This window comes from Leopardus geoffroyi, chromosome A3 (genome assembly GCF_018350155.1).
Source record: "Leopardus geoffroyi isolate Oge1 chromosome A3, O.geoffroyi_Oge1_pat1.0, whole genome shotgun sequence".
In the NCBI taxonomy this organism is placed as follows: domain Eukaryota; kingdom Metazoa; phylum Chordata; class Mammalia; order Carnivora; family Felidae; genus Leopardus; species Leopardus geoffroyi.
The window spans coordinates 57,617,781-57,636,579 of record NC_059336.1 but is presented as its reverse complement, the minus strand read 5'-3'; the positions used below and the strand labels follow the sequence as shown (position 1 = coordinate 57,636,579).

Sequence of the window (18,799 nt, the reverse complement as noted above, 5' to 3'; positions counted from 1 at the left end):
GTGGAAACCAGAGGTGTGGTGGTTGGTGGGCTACTTAAATTTACCACCCTCCCCCACCCCGTCAAGGATCTCCAGGTTTCTTCCAAGAAGCAGTTTATGAATTGAGCAGACTACTCACAACATATTTAAGATAAGGAACACCTGCATTCTGTCATCTTCTGTAGGGAAAGTCACTTGATCGTGAGCTTCAACTGTATCTTCATGTTTGAAAAGCAGGTGAAGAACAGGAGCAATAAAATTTTCACTCATCCCTGAGTGTTATCTCACATCCCTTACTTGCTAATGAATCAGAAACACTCTCACCTTTCTTCCATGGCCTGGAAAAAATCTAAAGTAGCATCCTAGAGGGCATCTTGGTATGAACGGAAAGCTTTCTGCCTTATTTCTCAGTGAGACTTTTTGTGGTTGGTTGGTTGGTTTCGGTGCTGCCCACTGCATGGCTTGCTTTAAGGAAACTTCTGATATTAAAACGGCAGTGGGCTAACAATATTTATCGGCAATGCCATGCGGAGCCATATTAGAGCCTAAGACAGAGGAAAAAACCAGGAATATTGATTCTGTCTTTATTTAAAGTGCTGATATTTAATTCATCGTGGCTTTTTTCTTCTCTGCATTGACCTTTGTTTTCTAAATTATTGCATTTGAATCCTACTTAACTTGACTGAACATTTTTGGCATCACCTTAGGCCCAAACCTGTTCCTTGGGCACTTATTATGGGCCAGGGACAACAAACACGTCATGGAGCTCATACCCTAGCAGGGTCATGGCATTAATAAAAAAAGGTCTGGGCCACCTGGGTAGCTCAGTTGGTTAAGCATCCGATTCTTGATTTGGGCCCAGGTCATGATTTGACAGGTCATGACATCTCTTGGCAGCCTTGCTTAGGGTCCTCTGTCCGTCTTGCTCTCTGCCCCTCCCCCGAGTGTGCTTGCTGTCTCTCTCTAAAAATAAATAAATAAACTTTTTTTCTTTTAAAGGCCTTACAAACACATAATCATAAAATCTAGGAAGCTATGAGAGTATAAGAGGTGACCCTCTGGTCTCCAGGCATTTGGCTTGCTCTAATGGGAGTTAATGCATTGCAGGAGGCCTGGATAAGTTCAGGTGCTTTAGACCATTAGGAACTTCCTCAGTTGGTTTGCTTACTAGTTATGTGAGCTCTTGGTCTAAGAATGTAGGGGCACTTATCTCAAATGCAATCTATCATGTGTTAAACCATATTTTGAATCTCTGTATTACACTGCACTGGTTGCAAGCAATTGCCCCTGTTTCTAACCTCAAGACAGTTTCAAGCCAGTTTTATTGGGAGGGATCCTGTCTGTCGAGTCACTTATTTTTTAGACACTGATTCAAGATTAGTAAGAGAGACTTATAAGTTAGAGACTTTTTTTTTCCTCCTGTAGCCCAAACCAGTTAGTAAACTAGGGTAGGAGAGGAGATTCTTTTAACTGATATTTAATGCAAGTTAAACTGTATTTAAGTCGCATTTATTTGATCTCATCAGAAATCTGGACGACATCAAGCAGAAGGAATTCCTCTCCTGAGATCAAAGCAGCCAATTTCTTCAAAACAAACCTTCGTACAATAATAGGAAAAAGAAGTGTGTACCCAGCTCACTTTTTATTATTCTGTATGAGACGATAACAACAAAATGCAGATACATTTGTGTCTTTAGAAGTTGAAGCAATTGTTCTGCAAGAGGTTTAGCTTTGCAAAGTCTTCAGGAGAACACCGCCACCAGAAGCTGTCAATAGCATGGTCAGATGGTGTTAACTCTACGAAATGCCCTTACTTTTACGTGCATTATGTTATTTGACCCTCAAAACAACCCCATGGGATAGGTAGAGTATGTACTGGGATTATTGGCTTCAATACAAGGCACCTCGTTTTACCAAGGACTGGTAAGCTTTTAGAAATATCAGACGATAAAGGCTCAACCTCTTGAAAGTGTCAAAGCTTTCAAAAATATGTGGTCAATATTAAAGAGATATTAAAGTAAATACATTTATAGGCATAACAAACTACAACTGTACAACTTCAAAACATCATACTTAAAAACTCCCAAATAGGGGCGCCTGGGTGGCGCAGTCGGTTAAGCATCCGACTTCAGCCAGGTCACGATCTCGCGGTCCGTGAGTTCGAGCCCCGCGTCGGGCTCTGGGCTGATGGCTCAGAGCCTGGAGCCTGTTTCCGATTCTGTATCTCCCTCTCTCTCTGCCCCTCCCCCGTTCATGCTCTGTCTCTCTCTGTCCCAAAAATAAATAAACATTGAGAAAAAAAAAATTAAAAAAAAAAAAACTCCCAAATAATTCTAACATGTCGTTTGCAAAAAAGCACAAATTAATTTATTGTAGTTTAAGGATTTTTGAATCGATCACACGCTGACAGGTATAGGTTTGCATTTCTGCGTTCTTATACCAAAGATTCTGGGACGACGATAATGGTGCCATTTTCACCTCCATAATGGAACATGGTGTTGTGCAGAGCTGGGCCCTCTTCTGTGCCACTCTTCACTCATTCTAAATGTTGGTCATCTTCGTGACCTTTCTGCAAAGACACAAGGAACCCACACTAGAGAAGAGCAGTTAGGTGCCATTAGTTGATCAGTGGGCACATTCTCCAGTCACCTTAGCATATGTTTCTCATGGATTTCACGTGTAAAGCTATCACAAGAGAATGGGTTCTTACAAATGAATCAGGGATAATATTTGATCTTTCACGAATTCATATTATGGCATGAATAAGAACATCTACGAGTTCATATCTATATTGCTGTGTTTAGAACTGAAGCCTCTTTTTACATTATTATAGCATCTGATTTAGAAAAGTTAAGAGAAGGGTGCCTGGGTGGCTCAGTTGGTTGAGCATCCGACTCTTTGATTTTGGCCCACGTCGTGATCTCATGGTCATGGGATTTAGCCCCGTGTCAGGCTCCACGCTGAGCGTAGAGCCTGCCTGGGATTCTCGCTCTCCCCCTCTCTCTCTCTCTCTCTGCCCCTCTCCTGCATGCGCACATACACTCTTTCTCGAAATAAATAAATAAACTTAAAAGTTAAGAGAATTATGAAGCTTTTATCGAAATACACTTAGGTTCAGATTTTCCCAGTTTGATTCAATAGCTATGAAATTACCACGGGGCTTTCATTTAAGGTGATGGAAATTTCCTTTATGGATAATGAATAAATGTTCCAGTGACAAGTCTTTCAGCTTATAATTTAACTTATTTGATCTAGAGATTATTAACATTCTGTTTTTCTAAGGATTGTTCCTTTCCTGTGCTCATAATGAGATCATTTCAGGGATGATTTTGCTAATGAGTGGCATGTAGAAAACTCCAGGTATCCCCTTGCCTAAATTAATAATTCCTCTGTATAATTTCATATCTGTAACTTCCCAGTGTGGGTCAATGAAAGATAGTGGTTTTGGGATACCTGTATTACACATCCAGCCAACAGCCCGAATGGACCTTAATTAAGTCTGGTCTTTCCCAAAGTGGGCAATTACAAACCGGGGAGAGTGCCAAGTTAGATCTCCTGCTATCTCAAATTTAATTTGACCATCTTATGACTTTTTCCTAGTTGGTTGTGAATCTCATTATGAACATAGGAATGTAACTTTTTGATTAGCTGTTGTTTCTGCTTGGCAAGAGATTGCTTCCATTATAACAAAAGAATGTTCTCAGATTGTGGGAATGTGTAGGTGTACCTCAATCAGAATAGATTTTATTTCAAGGACTTTTAAACAGTTAGGTTGAAATGCCCTGATAAGACTGTTTAGATCACCAAGGGTGGTAACCGAATATCAATAGTGTTGACATTTGCAGCTCTGAGATACAGAAACTCTGATTTCAAGGATTTTGTAGAAAGGGCATTAGTCAGTCTACAAATAGTATTGCTAAATAAATTCTGGCATACTGTGATATCTGGTATCCAAGTCCTTAAAGACATTTTACCAATTGTACTTTTAAAATGTTCCTACAAAATGTACTTAACAAAGTGTACCAAAATACTTACTTGCAAAATGTCCTTGCTATTTATGGCTCTATTGCTACTAACGTTTGGGAAAAAATACTTTAAAAGTGGCCTGTATTGAAACCAATAACTACTTATCTTCATGATCAATTATCCTAAGACCCCTGCATGGTGATAGTGGCATCTCAGCGCCCTTATGCACTGAGAAGAGCTGCGGTAAGGAACGAAAAAGAAATCAATAGTCTGTAAGGTTTTATACCAAGATATTAATGGAAGGGATAGTATTAAAAGACAGATTTAATTTTCCTTAGTTTTCTCTTTTTTGTTCTTACTTTATATAGTGAACATACATTATTTATTCGCTGAAACATTTTTTAGAAATTCCTGCCAGCGGATTGAAATGATTGAAATCAAATATATTTGTCACATGAGAATTCCGCACATAGCGATGTCATGCCTTTGACATCCTCAGAAGACAATTGTGCATTGACTGATAACCTGGACATGACTTGATTTTTAAATCCTTTCGGGGGTGCGGCAGGGGGAGGGCTCATGGTGAAGGAAGCCCTGGGGAGCTGTTCATGCGGAGGCCGGGAGCGGTCAACTGCTTCTAGAGTCTCACAGAGCACCCAGTGTCTCAGAGCTCGCCTGGCTTTCAGAATATAAATGGCCTAAATATGATTCTAGTTTCTTACGACTGTTCTTTAACCAAATATAAAATCTCTGAAGGGCCAATTCCAAAATTTTAACACTCCCTTAGATCAGAGCTATCCAAAACGTGGTGTGCAGATGATGTCCGTGAGCGAGCTGTTTGTCACCTGTTTGAAATGAGAGAAGTATAGCCTTGACTGAGTAATCTTATTGCCGTGGACTCTAACAGTAAAACATTCGATTTTAATTTTATAGTATCTTTTTAAAAATTTATATTCTAACAATCGACCGTTGTATTTAACCAACATATCTCTTTGTAATGAATATGGAGGAAAGAATAACAGATTTGTAACCACCTTAAACCCCTTTTAAATAAAGGGATTAGAATAATTCCCACATAAAAGCTATAGGGAGGAAACCTTATCTTCAAAATGTAAGTCATGACACACGTACCGACATTTCACATGAATTGACTAAAACAATAGAAAAAAATGATGTAAAAATAGGGGTTCTGGAACTTAGAATGCCCACACGTATGTTGATACTTCTGTGGCACTCTTGCCAAGATGCAAGAATAATGCTTGGCTTCCCTCCAATGATGTTTGCAGGGCCCAGAGGATACACAGAATCAAAAGGCTTTCCCCTGAAGACGTGGAATCCATGAGGGACATCCTGACACGCAATATGTACCAAGTTCGACAAAGGGTGTGTATAAACTCTCTGCCTTGTTCCCCGGCCTGTCCTTGGAACCGGTCATTCAAGAAGCAGTTCTTATTCACATTATCTCCTCTGCAGCAGCCTTCTTGCTAAACGACTTCTTTCTGCTTAATTGCAAGAACAGAAAGTTAATTGTTACTTTTCTGCTAAAAAAAAAAAATTGGCACGTGTGGTGTAGAAAAGAATGCAAATCCAATTGCTGGCCCTAGGGGTCAGGCTGCCCTAGCCCTGCAGCCTGGTACTTTCCAGAAGCAACAGGCCTCCCTCTGCCTCTGGAGATGAACAAGCAGTGGATCTCACTCACCGCCCCACAGAAAAAGATGGCAGCGGGATGCCAATGGCAGTCAAGTTTTCCTGATCTGATTGACTGTAATAGAGCTTAGAAAATTGAGGTGGTTGTTGCAACTACAATGCTGAACGCCTACATCAAAGGAGATGTACTCGGCATATTATTTTTCAATTCTGGATAAAGGTATGGAGTCTATACTACCACTTGGGAACTGGTGCCAAGTGTATAGTCAGAACATTCCCGGGGGGGCGGTGGGTGAGTCCTTCCGAAATTTTGATTTAGTCAAATGACATTTAAGCCTGTGAACTCTACTTAGGAGTTGTTGTTGTTGTTTGTTTGTTTTTAATGTTTTTTTAAGTTTGACTATCCCAATTCTTACGATATGATTATAAGTAAAGTCATTGTGAGGCCCTTGGTTATAGATCATAGTCTTGATGGGACCAAAAAAGCCATCAGGTGAAAGCCCCTCGTTTTCAAGTAGAAGATGCTGAGGTTAGGAGAGTTGTTTATCTGACCTGTTGAAGGTCACACACACAAAATCCGAGTTAAGAACCTAGGTCTTCCAGCGGTCCACCCAGTGCTCTTTCCATGACTCCAGACTTATGCGATCCAGTTAAAGGGAATGTTTTCTGGCTTCCCGTTTTGGAAAGGTCAGTGATTAAGGGGAATGTGTCAGCAAAGACTCTGCACCTGCTGAAGGAATATAGGTCAGCATCAATCATAGCAAGCTTAGAGTAAATTCAAGAGCTTTCAAATCATTCCAAGTGAAACTGTTTCAGTAAGACTATCACATTCTGATAAATAGTTAGATAAATTGTTAAGAACTTCCTGGTTTGAAGAAGGTCGGCTAGCTTAGTGAGGGCCAGAGCTCGATGAAGGCTGACTAAAGCATAGCCTTTTCCCCGTGTTTATGAATATTGAATTTAAGGAAAGGCCCAGAAATGGAGATGGAGATCCTGGGACTCCAACCCAGCTTAAAATGAGGCCAAATACCCATTCTGTCTTTATTCCCTTTTATGCAGGTTCCCAGATAGCCACCTTTCTTCTTTTATAAGGGTGCTTATTCAGTCTGTCTTCAGGCTTCTCCCTTCTAAGCCACGTAGCATCCTCCTTTCTTGTTGCCCCCAAATAAGCAGATAGGTCATGAAGGTTACATGGGGAGAACGTAAATAATAAATGGAAGGGAGTTTCAAGCTCCTGAGATGGCTTTTGCCTCCACTTTTGTTACTTTGAGAGAGTGAAATTCACCAGTCCTTCCCCTTCCTGTCTCCTTTCTTCACCATCTTTTACATAGGTCATGTGACTCCTCTTTTCCCTGTGGTTCTCTTGCCCTCTTGAAGGAAAAACTGCTCTAGAGATGCAATGCAGGACAGGTGTCTGTCTCCTTTGTTTCTAGTGGGCAATCTACAGTTTTGAAGATTGTCACAAAAGGTGACGGCTGTAGTCTCTAGCCTGGGTGATAGGTCAGTGGGCCTCATGTGGTGTGGGGCTGGTGGCTGGAACATTTCTCACAGTCCACACCTCAAAAGAGGCCATCTTGGGAGTCAGAAGTCATTTCAGAGCAAGGCTGGAATGAGTGCACAGTTTGACTCTAGGGGATCCTGATATATTGTTGATCTGAAGCTGAGCTGGTCCTGCACCTGGGAGGGCTCCGGCCACTCCTGTTTGAAGCCACTCCCCCCAGCAGATTGTCACTGCTGAGCAAGCTGAAGAACTAGCTTCTAGAGGTTTCCAGTGAGACAGCCCTCTGGGACACAGAAGCTCTCTGGAACACAGTGGGGATGGGAATTGAGAAAAGTTCTCTTTAAACCTACAAGGGAAGAGACTGACCTCAGCTCAGACTCTAAGGATAACTTAGACATTGATGGGCAGTCCCCTGATGTGGCCTACATGATCAGGTCACACGCAGAATTCCCACACACTTTCAAAGGAGGAAAACCATTTATGCAACTTGAGTTCCCTTCCGCAAATATTTAATGCACTTCTAGCACTTTGTCCCATAGAGCTTAAGTTTTAGAGGGAAATACGGTCTTTAAACAATCACCAACTCCTTCATTAAAAGGCTGAAATGGAAGGAACGGAGGGAAGAAGCTTGCATATACATTATATGCATAGGACCAACTACGCTCCCTGCAGATAGGCAAGAATAAGCACATGGGTGATGTGATATGAGACAAAATAGAACAAAAAGTGTCCAAGTGTTCCTTAAAGTACAGCCCTCAAGTCAAGGTGTGGGAAATTCCTAACAGCAACGTATGCATATACATATATATGTACAGATACACGTATATGAGTGTGTGTATACAAACATCCATGCACCCTGAATTCACTTTTGCATGAAGTTAACATTGATGAAAAATTGTAAGTCTGTCTTGGTGTTCTAGATGCCTAATTTTAAAATATGTTTTGATAGTGTCATATGTCATTCTTTAATAGCTCCTTGGCAAATTGTCCCCAGCCCCTTCCTGTACCTGTCTCACTTCTCACCATACTTTGAATAAAATACTAAATTCTCTTGAGGTAGAAAATAAATTCCCAGCTTGTCTCCAGCAAGTCCTCCTACCTCCCGTCACATATTTTTTATAGCCATGTATTGTTTCATGTGTTCCCTCTTCTTGGGGGAAACATCCACTCGTCTTTCAAGACACAGCTCAGTGCAATGCACCTTTCCCTCCCAAGACTGGATGAGTGTCCTTTGCCTATACTCTTTAGGTCCCTGCAGACTCCAAAATCTTACTTCCTGAGCACAAAACAGTATATGCTTGTCGGACTCCCCAAGTAGACCATGAGCCTTTTGAAGACCATAATTCAAATGTATCCATTTTTTTAAAACCCTGCACCTACCATGGCACCTGGCACGTAGAGCATCTGCTGTTTTGCTGTTGAATTGAAAATGCTTATTACAGCATCCATTAACCGGGAGTGGTAATGCCTGTAGCCCTGACTCTGTTATCCAGTGGGACCCACTGACCCAAGGGAAACAGTATATTCACTGCTGCACTTTGACTGAAAAGAAAGGAGAGACAAAACTCCAGCAAAGCACTTTGTAAACATCTGAGGACAAAGGTTGGTCTGTGGTTCAGGACAGGTTTTCAGTGGCCTGATAACAGTAAAGAAGATGAGGTGTCTGGGTGGCTGGGTCGGTTAAGCATCTGACTTTGGCTCAGGTCATGATCTCAAGGTTGGTGAGTTCGAGCCCTGCATCTGGTGAGCACAGGCCCACTTTGGGTGAGCTCATGCTCTGCTTTGGGGGAGCTCATGCCCTGCTTGGGGTGAGCTCGAGCCCCTCTTCAGTTGAACGTGGGCCCCACTTAGGTTAAAAACAGGATCCCTGTTATGGGTGAGCCCTGCTTCTCTTCTCTCTCTCTCTCTCCCCCTCATAGGATTCTCTCTCTCTCTCTCTCTGCCTCTCACTCACTTGTGCCCTGTCTCTCTCTTTCTCAAAAAAAAAAAAAAAAAAAAAAAAAAACAATAAGGAAGAAATTTTTGTAAAGATAATTGATTCCATTTAAAGGACTGCTCTTTATCGGAGCTTATGGGTTACGTCCTTCCTACAGTTTGGTTAAAAGACCTCTTCCTTTCTGAACTGGTAATGGTGATAGTCATTGGCTGACATCTTGAATGCATCTTCCATCGGCAAAATTTAAGAATAGCAACGTTAATGAGATTTCCAATGGAGTTTTGACATTTTTCTGATCCCTTCGATCCAAATACGCAGACACCACCGTCCGAGCATAAAGAACACAACCTGCGAAAGAGGGTGGGTATGGAGCAGCCAAAGTCCATGAGCCCGTCGGGGTGGGACTCCTGCAAGGACACCAGAGGGGCAGTGTAGGTGGACAATGCTCCGCGAGCTGGGAAAGCACAGGCTCCAACCACAGTTCCGTCCTGATGGGGGTGGCCTTGCTCACAGACCTTTCTTCTCGGGGCCACAGCTCGCTCCTCTGTAATTGAGGCAGACACTCAGGTGGCGTCTTCGGTGTCTTCTTTTTTGGGTCGTCTTATTCTGCGACATTTCCATGGCCTCCTAAAGCTGAAGGTTGTGCGCAGATGTCCTTATATATTTGACATGCCCTTCTCTCTGCAGACCTTGTCCTACAACAAATACAACCTCAAACCCCAAACGAGCGAGAAGCAGGCTAAAGAGATTCTGATCCGCCGCCAGAATACCTTAAGGGAGAGCATGAGGAAAGGCCACAGCCTGCCATGGGGAAAGCCGGTAAGTGGGGTCTGTAGAATCGCTCTGGGAGCTGGGCCAGCCCCTCACAGGGCCTCCTCCTCGGGTGACTGCCAGCAGCAGTGAGACAAAACCACCACCTTGTGGCCAGAGGGATTCAAAACTAAGAGGCTGTCGGACACTAGACAACCTGCCTCTGGGGCCAGAGCCTCGGGGTCGGTTGGTCAGGTTGAGCCTCCAGGATGGGTCAGTGACTGGAACACGCTCACTGGACTGTGCGTCTAGACCAGATGCCATGGTGGCCAGGTACTGAGCAGTCCAGGGAAACCTCCCTGGACTGGGGCACTGGGCTCTAGGAAGCTTACTTCTCTCCCAGGAGGATATAGGGAAGAATATGTTCTTGCCAAGACGCGTGGGCCTCATCTTTCATATCACCCACTGTGCATCTGAACTATTCTCTTTGAGGCCGTATCCCACCAATCTCACTGGAACGTCTGGACGAAGGGTAGGTCTGGAGCAGATTCTAATTTCTACCCTAACCTCAGTGGCTCAAATGTAATAATAACGATGCCAGTAGTAATAATAGTAAACAACCACCTGAGGAGATGGGTTAAGTGACCTCGTTCAAACATTTTAGTTTTGCGATTTGTTATTTTCAAAATAAAATCAAACTAAATAGTCGACCTGTGATCTTGTAGTAAAGCCTACCTCAGGTATGCATCTGACTGGGTCACATTAAAAGGTACCTGGGAAATTATTAACAATATCATGGCATAGCATTCATATCGTGTTTTCAAAGAATAAAAGTGCTCTCTAGTGTTTTACTTTGTCCTCAAACTATTCCTGTGAACAGTGTAGCACAGGCATTTTATCCCCTTTTTCTAGACAATGAAACTCACACAAAAAGGCTAATTGGCTTATCCCCCTTAATTATAATTATCCCTGTTATCAGTGAACAGAACGCAGACCATCTCCTGACCATGGACTAAATACTTTTTTTTTTTCCTGTAAAAATATATATGTCAACAATCCATAATTCTGGATTCCTTATTAAAAAACAAATGCTTGGGGGCCTGGGTGGCTCAGTCGCTTAAGCGTCTTTTCGGCTCAGGTCGTGATCTCGTGGTCTGTGGGTTCGAGCTCCACATCGGGCTCTGCATTGATGGGGCAGAGCCTGCTTGGGATTCTGTCTCTCCCTCTCTCTCTCTTGCCCTAAAAAAATAAACATGTAAACTAAAAAATAAAAAAAAAATTTAAAAACAAATGCTTTTCTCAAAACAAAAAGTCACTTTGAGGGGTTCATAATCGTCTCTTTGATCATGAGAGGGGAAGGAAACACATATTGAAGGCTATAGCATTCTACGTTGTTTAAACCAGAGTAGTAGGAGTACAGGAGAACCTGTGATCCAAATGAGGTGCCCGATGTGAGTCTGCACCCATTACTTTGTTTTCCACGTGACACTCGGGACCACAGACCTAATTCTGCTTTTTCTTTCCACTTGCTGCCCACAGGCTGGTACCAAAAACATTCGTTACCTCTCCTTTCCCTATGGCCACCCTCAGCCGGCAGGAAGAGACACGAGGGTTGCTGAACTCACAGGTAATCTGCCTGCCTGGCTCTTCTTCCTCTTTTCCTGTAAAGGGTCAGAGGGCAGATATTTGGGGGCTTGTGGGCCAAAAGGCAAACCCGAGAATATCATGTAGGTACTTACATGACAAGAAAAAAGAGAAAACAACGTTTTCATTAAATCTAATTCAGAACTTGATGTATGAACATTGAAATTTGAATTTCACGTAATTTTTCCCTGACATAATATATCCTTTTAATTTTTTTTCAGCCATTTAAAAATGTAGCAACTATTCTTAGCTCACAGGCCATAGGAAAAGAGGCACAGGCTGGGTATAGCTTAGGGGTCATAATTTGCTGATGTAAAATGGGCACTTTTTTGAAATATTTGGGGTTCACCCAAGGTTTAAAAGTTAGCAAGATTCTCCAAAGTTGGTTAGATTTTACTAAAATGATTTCATAAATGAATAAATAAATAAAATGATTTACCAAATTTACTGATTAAATGTTTCCAATTTAATATCTAATTCTTAAGTAGAATTCTTAGATTTATTGAAACTGCCTTTTGTTCTAGTAAAAGCCATTATTATTTTTCAAATGTATACATAAAATAATTTTTCTATTAGCAAAAGGTGATATGTAATATATAATATGCCATATAATCTATTTTGATTTTTTTCAAAATTTTAAGACAAAGACACATTGGAAATTCAAATAAACTAAACTCAGGATTTTGGAATTAAATCTTTGAAGAGTGACTATAATTATTCTTTAAAATGGAACTTTATTTACTTCTGATTTAAAAATGTAAAAATAAAATAAAATAAAATAAAACTAATAAAATAAAATAACTAAATCAGTAGATATAAAATAAAATAAAATAAAAACTAATATTAGATATAAAATAAAAACTAATAAGTAGATAAAAAGCATAAAATAAGAAAGTCAAAAGCACGTGAAACCCCAATACCAAGATATAATTACTATAGAACATTTTGGTAAACATTCTTCTATAATTCTCTCTGCACTATCCTAATCCCTATCCCACTTGTATCTGATATAAGAAAGAAAAAAAAAAAAAACCAGCATCATCAAAATGGTAGTATCGTCATTGTTTTGGAATTTTTATAAATTGTCTAGTTTATTCAGCCATCTACTGTGGACATATTTCCATGTCAATATATATAATGTCAATAATCACTTTTATGATTGAATAATAGCTAACTATATAAAATAATCCTAGCTTATTTCGCTAAATGCTTATTGACAAATATTAAGGTATTATGACTTTTTATAGAATGTAAGCAATGATATTTATTTAATAAGCACCTTGGCTCACTTGTGAATCACTTTGTGATTTTTGCACAAATAATTATTCCCTTAGTGTGTTTTCTTGGAACCAAGATTTGGGGGTCAAAAATGAAATACATTTAAATTTACTCTCACAACAGTCTGTGAGAAAGGTTGCTTTCAATCATTTTAACCATCACTGGGCTATTGTCAAACTTTTGAGTAATCTATGATGGAATAAGATAACATTTGTATATCATATTAATTTTAATATGAGTCTGATTTTTAGTGAGGTTGAACATCTTTCACATTCTTGGAAGCAACTATTACTTCTTGGGAAGTTTCTGTTTCTGCCTTTGGCCAATTTTTTTTTTCTTTCTTTTTTTTTTTTTTTTTTTTTTGGTCTATTCCGTTGTTTGTTTTCTTACAATGAACTGGAAGAACACTGTATAACAAGGATATCATCCATTGTCTCATATTTTTTGCTAATGGTTTCTCTTCCAGTTTCACATTTATCTTTTAGTTTTTAGATATACTTGCCATCAGATATACATTCTGATTACTCAAGTCTGCTCAGTCTTCCACAGAAAAATTAGAATACGATTTACCCAATGTTTTTCCCTAGAACTTTAATAGTTTAATTATCCCCCTTTATATCTCAAACCCTCTGAGACTTCTCTTTGCATAGATTTAGACACACACACACTTCAGATTGTTTTTCAATGGCCATGCACCTGTCCCAAACCCATCTTTTCCTCCAAGAGGAGATGCTACTTTGGCTGTGCTACAGTCATTTATCTTGAGAGAGTTTTGGACTCTCAGTTGTGTTTCATTGATCTAGCCATCTATTCCTAGATCACACTCTTGGAACTAGTGTCATTTTATGTCATAAAAGAGCTAATCCACAAACCAAAGCAAAAGAACAAACAAAAGAGCACCGTTGTAGGGTTTATAATAATTAATTTCTAAAAACCTTCCTGCTACAAGTAATCTGTTGCTATTTACATTGTTTGAATGAATATGAAATGTGAAATTCTCATGGTCATTTCTTATGATGTCGTTTCAATATCACATGCTCCCGTAGCAGGAGATTACCACATAGCAAACTCACAAGAGCACGCATGTGCAAATCTTAAATAAAGCATTATAAATAAAATATGGCAGGACATTAAAGAAATACTACACCTTACAAAGTGGGATTTATTCCAGAAGTGGAGGTTGTTTAACATTTGGAAATGTGTTTACGTTACTCAACAAATGACTAGGTCAAAGGATTCTATTCTTCAGATAGATGCCTTAAAAGGCATCTCACTCTTATTTTCTGTAAACATAATAAAACCCTAGGAAAATATATATAGGACTTATATGAAGAAAACATAAAAGTCCACTTCTCCATTTCCTCTCTGTAAAGGGGTGAATATTGGTACCTCCCACATAGAACAGTTCTGCTTCAAGCTGAAGCCAGGCAATGCATGCAAAACTCTTAGAACAGTGCCTGGAAGCAAGTAAATATGCAAGAAATATTAGCCATTGACAATTAATACTATTGAAGAACATCAAAGAAGGCTTGACATGGGTAGATAGAGGTGTTCTTGGAAAGAAAAGACAACACTTCAGAAATGTTGGTTCTACATGAATTAAACTAGGCATGGAATGAAGTCTTAGTCCCAATGCACTTTTTTTCTTTCAAATGTGCATAACTGGTTCAAAATTTTTTAGGTTATCAAAACATAGTTGTTAACAGGGGTGCCTGGGTGGCTCAGTCGGTTAAGCATCCGACTTCGGCTCAGGTCATGATCTCACGGTTTATGGGTTCGAGCCCCAAGTCGGGCTCTGTGCTGACAGCTCGGAGCCTGGAGCCTGCTTCAGATTCTGTGTCTCCCTCTCTCTCTGGTCCTCCCCTGTTCACATGCTGTCTCTCTGTCAAAAATAAATAATAAAGATTAAAAAAAAATTTTTTTTAATAGTTGTTCAACTATAGGTAGAAGAAGGGTAAGTAATGAAGTCAAACTTATTTTTTTATGTCATTAAGTTTTTAATTTTAATTCCAGTATAACTAACATACACTATTATTAGTTTCAAGTGCATGATATAGTGATTCAATAAGTCTATACATGACTCAGTGCTCTTTAAGATATGTGTACTCTTAATCCTTTTCACCTTTTTCACCCATTCTTCCACCCACCTCCCTTCTGGTACCCATCAGTTTGTTCTCTATAACTAAGAGTCTGCTTCTTGGTTTCTCTCTCTTTTTTTCCTTTGTTAATTTGTTTTGTTTCTCAATTTCCACATACGAGTGAATCATAAAGGATTTGAAAATTCCATTGCGTGTATATACACCACATCTTCTTTATCCATTCATCAATCGATGGTCACTTGGGCTGCTTCCATAGTTTGGCTATTGTAAATAACGTTGCAGTAAACATAAGGGTGCGTACATCCTTTCAAAGTGGCACTTATTTGATCACTTATCCCTAATAAGTTTTCAAGAATTATAATAATCAGGGTTAGACTGAGATAGTTCTCACTGTGTCTCCGGGCACAATTACTTGAATCCACATTCTCCCCAAATTTGAAGTCTTTCTGCACCTGGACAAGTCAAGGAATGGCCAGAGGGCCTCTAGGGGAGAACACGGAGGGAGTGTTGGCATCCAACAGGCAGTCCCTGACTAACCAGGCTGTGACTTGGGGAGCATTTGCCTTCCTCACTGTTCCCTGCTCTCCAGTGTTGGAGCATTCCTTACTCTAAATGTCTGGGGCTCCACATACTCTTCCAATGCTCTTTTTCAAGGAGCCAAGGCTCACTTGGTGTTATAACTAGAGATGGCCTTCCTAGACACCCCTCCTCTGCTCTGAGACAGCTTACAATCCATGTGGATTGGGAAAAAATGAAGACGGTGGTATTGACTGCATAACTCTGTGAATGTACTTAATGCCACAGAACTGTATGCTTCAAAATGGTTACAAGGGGGGGGGGGAAGATTAAAATGGTAAATTGTAAAGTACCATTATTAATTAAACAGAATTAAAACAAAACCATGAGGAGAGGCAAGAGAGGGGGCTATACCCCAGATCCGGGTCTCTAAAGAGCACACATTGTATGAGGTAGTCCAGTGTCAACCCCTGGGTATCAGGCTCTGCCTTGCCCTATGCAGAAGCACTGTTCTGCTTCTCCTTCACCTTGCCCCCGGGTGCCCAAGTCCAAATGTTAAAATGCAAGATAAAATAACAGATATTCAGATTTTGCTGCAAGGTCTCCATTGATCTCTCCCTGGAACTGCCAGCCTGAGGGCTGACCTGTGGGAGGTTGTGCAGTTGGGACAGAGCCCAGCCCCCACTCTTCCTCCTTCCTCTTCCACTTTCAGCTGCTTCCTCCCCTTTTGGACAGATCTACTGACTTGAGATGAGTGGAATCTTGCAAGTCACCTGCTCAAAACCCTTCTGAGTGCTTGGAACCCACTTTTCTTTTTTTTTTTTTTTTAATTTTTTTTCAACATTTATTTACTTTTGAGACAGAGAGAGACAGAGCATGAATGGGGGAGGGTCAGAGAGAGGGAGACACAGAATCCGAAGCAGGCTCCAGGCTCTGAGCTGTCAGCACAGAGCCCGACGCGGGGCTCGAACTCACGGACCGCGAGATCATGACCTGAGCCGAAGCCGGCCGCTTAACCGGCTGAGCCACCCAGGCACCCCAGAACCCACTTTTCAATAAGCAGAGGTGGTCAGGAAGCATCGGCTATGATCTTTGGGCTGAGGGGAGCATACACTCAGAAGGAGGGGTTGGAAACCAGGACAGGGCAGAGGAAAGTGAGCCAAAGAACTGCTCTTGAGGGCAGAAGCATCCAGGCCATTGTTTTCTTAAGTAATATTCCAAGCAGCAAAGAATCAAGAGGAACTCGTGTTCCAGGCCAGATGGTAGAGCACAAATTAAAGGGAAGTAATAAAAAAAATGGACAAATACACTTAACTATTTTTTTTTTAATTCAAATCGGTTGATTCCTGTCCCCTATCCCCCTCAACTTCCAGGCTACCTTCTCAGGATAATCCGATCCCATTTAGAAAAACATTATGGAACAAGTTTTGTTAAATTTTTCTGATGACTAAATATCTTTTGTCATGTGTAAACCTCTGAGCATATTACTGTGGGGTTCTTCTTTTGTGTTGTGTTTTGTTTCTTAGGAGGGAATGGAGAGTGGGACAAAGAACCCTGCTTTCAGATTTAAAGTTCTTAAAATACTTAGAGTCTCGAGAGAATATTTAAAGGAAAGACAAGTTTATAAGGTTACAACTTGAGGAAATGAGAATAAACGAGATTTGTGAAAAATACTCCCTTGAAGATGTGTGCACAGGGAAATAGGGAAAAGGCAATGTCCTAGGCATCGAGGAGGCCCTTCGGAAGGTCATCTGAGAGGGGATGTCATGTAGGTACCCAATGGCTTCCCTCCGCTCTTGGTGTACCCTTCCGACCCGCATAGGGCATGTATCAGGGAGCCGGGCACAGCCTGGCAGAGAGCAGATGCACAGTGGGACAGACTCTGTGCACACTGCAGTCCCATCTTCTTCACTGTGTGATACTGAAAGTCATTCAACATCTCGAAACCTCAGCCGCTTTACCTCTGAAATAAGGATGCTAATTTCACTCATCTCCAAGGATTACGATAAGGACTAAATGGCACAACAGGTGTAAAGTGGTTAGCACAATGATAGGTGCATGGTGAGTTCTCAATACATGGACATTCCTACCACTGTCATTGCTGTCACGTGCCAGTGGAAATCTGTGCACCCTTTTACCTCCCTTGAAAGGAGGACATGTAATCACTCTTGTTTTGCCACGCATGACTCTCTGCTGTGACTCTCTCCTCTCCCTGTTCCATGATTGGCTATTTCAAGGTCAAAGGGATGAAACTCAGATCTCATGCTTTCTGGTAAGCACTGATTAAAAAACAAACCAACCGTTTAGAAGCTCATGGGTGACTCAGTTGGTTAGGTGGCTGTCTCTTGGTTTGGGCTCAGATCATGATCTCATGGTTCATGAGTTTGAGGCTCCATGCTGACAGTGCAGAGCCTGGTTGGGATTCTCTCTCTCCCTGCCCCTGCCCCTGCTCGATCTCTCACTCTCTCTCTCTCTCTAGAAATAAATAAATAAATAAACTTAAAAAAAATTTTCATATCATTGTTAACCATGGAACCTTCGGTTTAGTGTTGGTCTTTGACAGTGCAATGCATCTTTGCGCCTACTGGCCACTTAATCTGCTTTTGTAAAAACAAACAAACAAACAAACAAAAACTCTCTTACTTACCTGCAGGAGTCTAGCCCAATACACAGGTTTCCAGGCATTTCTATTTATTTATAACACGGCCCATAACAGGGCTTCTATTGGGTGCCCTCCTTGGGGCAGAGAAAATCAGCCAGGTGAATGTAAGAGTTAGAACATCAAGAAGGACTCTTCTTCACTCTGAGTTCTTGCCATGCAGATATGAAGTCTTCTCTCTGATCTTCAGTTGTGTTCTTTCCTCCTCTTGTCATATTTTCCTAGACAATGACAGCAGCGATTCAGAACTCCCATCCATCATGTTCAAAGCACACTCTCGAACAGGGATACTTCAGCAAAGACGGCTGACGCAAGAGATAATCCCAATGAAGAGCTTACCCAGAGGAGGGAAACCATCCCACTTCGGTTATCAGAGAAACACCAGCCAAGAAGAGCATGATGGCAGAGGCAGAAGGGAGGCGCTACGGCCCAAACCGCTGTTCCACGCCGTAGATGAGGAGTTTGAATCTGGAGAGGAGAGTGGAGAGGAGACCTCAGCAATCAGATCCAGATGGTCAGGGGAGCACAGACCCACTAGGCAACATCACAGGTCCCACAGTCCTTTGCTCCAAAGAAAATAGTTTCATCATCCACACAGTAGTCTCCATGTATTTCAAGAGTCCATTTTCCTATTGTTGTGGAAGAAGGAGTTTCAGAGTTACGAAGAGAGCTACTGAGTTTATTTTTTGGAGCCTATGAGCCATACATCTATAAGAGGCACGGAGATTTTTTTGGAGAAAAACGTGGAACAAACTTGCAGGCTCTGCTGTATTCTTAGCTGGTGTACTTTGTAGATGAAGTCCCCAAGGGTGATAAATGTTAAT

General features: G+C 41.1%; 1 protein-coding gene across 1 annotated transcript in view; it reads left to right on the top strand.

The window, feature by feature from the left end:
• Positions 1 to 18,586, top strand: part of SLC9A4 (solute carrier family 9 member A4) — a 66,164-nt gene extending 47,578 nt beyond the window's left edge. The window contains exons 9-12 of the mRNA XM_045445571.1: positions 5,232 to 5,328; positions 9,717 to 9,848; positions 11,319 to 11,406; positions 18,201 to 18,586. Coding sequence (XP_045301527.1) covers positions 5,232 to 5,328; positions 9,717 to 9,848; positions 11,319 to 11,406; positions 18,201 to 18,556 — 673 coding nt within the window. The 3' untranslated portion in view covers positions 18,557 to 18,586. The remainder of the gene's footprint in view (positions 1 to 5,231; positions 5,329 to 9,716; positions 9,849 to 11,318; positions 11,407 to 18,200) is intronic.
• Positions 18,587 to 18,799: the final 213 nt, after the last annotated feature.